The sequence below is a fragment of the Mesoplodon mirus genome (assembly GCF_964341445.2).
Source record: "Mesoplodon mirus genome assembly, contig: HAP1_SCAFFOLD_856, whole genome shotgun sequence".
NCBI lineage: Eukaryota > Metazoa > Chordata > Mammalia > Artiodactyla > Ziphiidae > Mesoplodon > Mesoplodon mirus.
Genome location: NW_028295184.1, coordinates 142,096 through 147,550, shown reverse-complemented (window position 1 = coordinate 147,550; position 5,455 = coordinate 142,096). Strand labels below are relative to the sequence as shown.

General features: G+C 45.6%; 1 protein-coding gene across 1 annotated transcript; it reads right to left on the bottom strand.

Annotated features, from left to right (window-relative positions):
- Positions 1–2,356: 2,356 nt before the first annotated feature.
- LOC309797671 (BCL-6 corepressor-like) lies at positions 2,357–5,188 on the bottom strand (the record flags this gene model as incomplete). The annotated part of the gene is made up of 4 exons (XM_082646120.1): positions 2,357–2,717; positions 2,982–3,269; positions 4,693–4,849; positions 5,068–5,188. The coding sequence occupies 4 exons, from the start codon at positions 5,186–5,188 to the stop codon at positions 2,681–2,683; spliced, it is 603 nt and encodes a 200-aa protein (XP_082502246.1). The 3' UTR covers positions 2,357–2,680.
- Positions 5,189–5,455: the final 267 nt, after the last annotated feature.

Here is a 5,455-nt window from a genome sequence, read left to right as displayed (position 1 = left end):
GGTTTGACATTTAAGCAAAAGTACTGTCTTGAAGACATTCAATTCTTTATATTCATAAAGTAAATTTTGGTAACAGGGAACACTGACTGTAAATGAAAAAAGTCTTATTACATTCCTAAAAAAGTAAAAGACTCAAAGTGCCTTTGTTACTCTAAAAGGAAAATCATGAGTGTCAGTTTTCTATTAACAATAACTTATTAAAGCTCCAAGCAGAAACAACAGCAATCACTTACACAGTGCTTAGTATGTGCCAGGCACTATTTATACAAATAAGTGCATTTAAACCTCATAATGAGGCATAGAGGTTAAGTGATTTGCCCATGGTCACTAGCTATGAAATGGGAGAAAGGGAATTTGAACCTAGGCCATTTGGCTTCCGCACCCAAGTTCCTGACTGTTTTCTACCTCAGGGGTCAATGGACTTGCCCTGTATAGGCTCAAAGAATTTTTCAATTTTTAAAATCGAAATTTAAACATTTCCAGATTTGTGGGCTATACAGTTTCTGTTGCAACTACCCTGCCCCACTGGTGTAGGGTGAAAGGAGCCATAACTACCATGGAAACAATGGGTGCGACTATGTTCCAGAAAAACTTCCTTTACAAAGCCAGGCGACGGGCTGGGTCTGGCCCACCAGCCAGAGTTTACCTATCCCTGATCTGCACCATCAAACTATTAAAAAGCCTTCATGTCAAATTATTAACTAACTTTAGGCCTAAATACAGTCATTATAACCACTGTAAAGTTGTTAAGGCATTATTTTAAAAACTGTATTTACAAATTGCTGAGGTACTGACTTTTATTAGTTTAAAAACTACAACAGCTAATAAACACTTGATTCATTTAAGTCTTGAAGACTAGAATGGCATAGTTTCTTCACAGTATTACAATAAATGTTTTCAGTAAAAAAAACATACATAAAAGTATTATTAGGTATTATATATTAAATCTCTTATTTCTAAAATTAAGTGGACTATCTTTACTAAATGGTAGAATCCCAAACTGAAAACTGGTCATCTTCTTTCAGCAAAATGAAAGCTGCGCTCACATGTATCAAAAGACAAAAATTAGGGCTTCCCTGGTGGCGCAATGGTTGAGAGTCCGCCTGCCAATGCAGGGGACACGGGTTCGTGCCCCGGTCCGGGAAGATCCCACATGCCGCGGAGCGGCTGGGCCCGTGAGCCATGGCCGCTGAGCCTGTGCGTCCAGAGCCTGTGCTCCGCAATGGGAGAGGCCACAACAGTACCACACACACACACACAAAGACAAAAATTAACTGCCATCTGTATCAATATATTAATGTATTTCAATCACATATGTTTTCATGAAAGTTTAAACATAAAATCACCTTTAAGACCTAGGCCATGTGATTTGCTCCATGCCATGTCAGAATACACCCCGTGAAGTTTACTTAAGTGTGATAGAATTCTTTATTGACAAGTAACTAAAAGGAAAAAAAAAAACCCACACACACAATAAGATGAAGAGCCTATACATTTGTCAGTCTTGACTTATTTGCTTTTCTTGAGTCAGTTGGAGGTTTATAGCCACATTCTCAAAATCATTAACTACAATCTTCCCAAACAGGTAATTGACGAACAGATGCATCCTAAAACTCGTCAGTAACAAAGTGTTATTCCAGTTTACAGCAACAGTTTAATTCTACTTAGATACTAAAACTGAATACACTGAATACTGCAAACTTTATCCCCAACCACTCAGCAAAGTACTACATACCTTTTCAGATATAGGAAAAAAAAAGAAAAAAAAGAAAAAGCATACGATTCTTCCTATTTTCATTTCCAAAGATACATCCCAATCTTAATGATCAATCAGCGATTCAAATGTCAACTATAAACCCGGTATTTTATTAGCTTCTCTGCAGTGTACTAGAGCAATAGAAGAGAGAGAGGACCTCAAACCCTCTGTTCCCTCAAAGTGAAAGGCAGGTTCCTGACCCCTCCAGACCACTACTGGACACAGGGAAGGCACACTAATCTTTCAGGACCCTAATCAAGAGTCACCTGCTTTGTGACTACTTCCATGACACACCCTCACCAACACAACTGAGTTTGCTGCTCCTACGGGACGTTACATGTATTTCCTATTTTAACACATACCACGGTGCATCATAATTATGATTGCAGATAGATGTTCTAACAATTGAAAGAGAATGATGACTTTTTTGCTCTTCATCTTGCTATTTCCCTTCCTATTTCTTGAAGAGAAACCATAAAAATATAAACAAACAGAGAAAACAGAAAATATACAAAACGTGGTTTGTGGCTTAACACAAACTTAAGTAAGATTAATTCTGACAGTATCCAGCATGACAAACTTCCATGGTACAAATGAGAATGGACCAAGGTTTGAGCAGCTACAGGAGACAATCCAGGCCTGAACAACACCAACAAAAGGTAGACAGGAAAAGGTAGACAGTCATGGTGTGCAGGAAATCACGAGACCAGTCTGATGGGAAGAGACTTAAACAAGACTGAAACTCACTTTCTAAACCTCCATCTCCAATTGGACAATTCGCAGGACACAGGTGCACCAAAGTGGCCAATTTATTCAATCCCTTTAATATGGAGGAAGAGTTTAAAATTTTACTGGTTTAATTTGCCCCAAAAGCAACTCTCAACAGTTATGGCCTCTGTTGTCGGAGCTTTGTATGAAATTAAGTCAAAGTGTGGAGCTCCTTTTCCTTTTTTTTTTCCTCCTTAAAAAAGAAAAGAAACAATTGTTCTGAGTAAAAACAAACATATTCCAAAGCATGTGTACACTGAAAAGTAAAGAAACTTTATTAACAACTTCATAAAAACTGACTTAAACTTTTAAAAAGAAAAAAACATGTTTCAAAGTCCTTCTGACTGGAGTCGTGTCTCATAGTGTCCTTTCTTTACAGAAATAGTTGTATTATGACACATATGCACGAGGATTAACACCATGACACACTGTACACGGCAGGCCCCGGCGAGCTCACCAGTCATCGTCTGAGTCCAGGTCTCTGGGGAGGATCCACTCCACGGATGAGCCCAGCAGAGTCTGAAGCTCGTTCGTGAACTCCACCAGATCGAAGAGCTCCTTACTTTCCGGATTAAAGGACTCCAGGTCTTTGGGGCAAGAGAATAAGAGACTTGCTGATACTTGCCGGTAGAACTCGGCCTCCGCGCTGGTGACAATTTCCACATTTGGAAAATTGCAGCGGAATATGCAGGAGGACATTTGCAGTTTCTTGAGCAGGTCTGAGAGCAACAGCCAGTTACGAGGCCTACACCAGAGAAAGGACAGTGGTTTGAGTTTCCGGCAAAATTAGAGGCGCTCCCAACTATGAACTACCCGTCTCCTGGCGGTGAGAGGGCCTGCTACTTCCCCTTTGATTACCCCACCCCACCCCACTTCTCACTGTCCTTAGAAGATCTACTTCTTCTTTTTCTTTTTTAATTTTATTTATTTATTTATTTTTGGCTGCGTTGGGCCTGTTGCTGCGCACGGGCTTTCTCTAGTTGTGGCTCGCGGGCTCTAGAGCGCAGGCTCAGTAGCTGTGGCGCACGGGCTCAGTTGCTCCGTGGCATGTGGGATCTTCCCGGACAGGGCTCGAACCTGTGTCCCCTGAACTGGCAGGAGGATTCTTAACCACTGTGCCACCAGGGAAGCCCGGAAGATCTACTTCTAGCGGGGGAACTCTGGACTCATGTGCATGTGTTAAGAGACCACCTAGGGCGGATCAGCCAACTTAGACAAAAGCAGGAGCAGCGCCCCTGAACAAGCCTCGTTGCAGGCCACCCCAGTGCTGCCTTGGCTCTGGCCACAACTCAGGTCACCCCTCTCCAAGTAAGTGCACCCCGTTCTAGTCACTGGGGAAAACCAGTCTGTATGCCAACCCAAGGGAGATGGCAAACACCTCTTTGACCTCTCCTCTCCTCCGGCCCTCACGGACAGAGCATGAGAAACACTCGAGGTCACCTGGCTTTCCTTTCCTTTCCCACACCTCCAACCCGCCCCTCAATGCTGCCGGGAGTGAGGCTTTTTCGAGAAGGGAGGTGGTACAATCCTTCCTGATACCCTGCCACGCTTTATCATCTCTATCCCGAATAGAATGTCACCACAAAGGCAGACACGTTCCCAGCCTCAGAGTCCAAGGAGGATGCTACTCCTTAAGCACCGGGGTCAACACACAGCAGAGCAAGGTCTCCTGATGTGTTCACTCCGAAGGGTTGGTCGTGGGGCACAGTGGCCCGACCGTGGGGACAAGACTCGATCTAAGCAAATCTGAAGACACGTAAGATCCCAGGTGCCACATACGACTTTCTCTAATCTTATACAAGAAGAGGGTACACATCAGTATCGTCCCGTGGACCTCACGCGCCTTGGAAGGCCCCCATGGTGGCCGTTTGGGGAGGATCCCTTCCCCAAGAGTTCAGTGACTGAAACTGTGCAATTGCAGTCACTGACTCCCGTGTCCTTTGGGCTCTAGGGGTGTGTTCCAATGAGGGCAGTTGGCTGGGGAGCCCTCCCACCCCCCAAACTTTTCTGGAAAAGTTCCACTGCATTATGTGAGGTCGGTGGACACTTGGTGAGGAATTCACTCACCCCCCAACCCATCCACCCTCATCTGCTGAAGGGGATTTCTAACTCCTGCCACCCCACAGAGCAGCTGGGCTGGCTCTCGACCACACGCTGGCCACGCTCACCCCTGAGCGACGGACACCTGGACGTTGTAACACGGCAAAAGGGGGTCTTCGGAAAATTCAGATTCCAATAGGTCACCATAGGCCTCGTTGCTGTCATCCTGGTCCTCCGGTTCTGGGGGATTTGCTAAAACATCGTAACCACTTTCATCATCTGGTCCTAACCGGGGGGGACGCAAACAAGAGAGAGGTCAGTAAGCTGGAGCAAGATTCCAGCTGTTCTCCAAAAAGGACCCTGGAAAAATTCTTTCCCAAGCAAGCCCTGCTCACAGCACCACCCCCACCCCCACCCCCATCCCCACAAGCCCAACTGAAACGAACAAGGCTGCTCACCACACACACAGCTGCCAGAGAACTCCGAAGAGCAACCGGGGTTACCGTTGTCAGGAGCCTGCAGGTTATTTAAACAGTCTGGAGAGAGAGGGGGACAGAGAGAGAGAGAGAGAAACAAGATAACGCCTGCTGGTAAGAGGCAAATGCTGCTGGAGTTCGGGAACATCTCACGCTGGGGCTGGTGTCACCTCCCGACAAGTCCCACTGCACACGCCTCCAGGTATCTGACTGAAACCTCCCCACGCGTCCACCCGCCTTCCTGAGGGACTGCCCGCCTCACCGCCCCAGCCTGCCAAACAAAAGCTAGCCTGGCTAGCTAAGAGTTTTCCAGCCCCCCACCTTGCAAAACTCAAAGTATGGATCTCTTCTTTGACAGACTAACGTTGGGCCGCTTTTCCCAGTAAAGGGTCACTTAGAGTAAACGGGGGTGGGG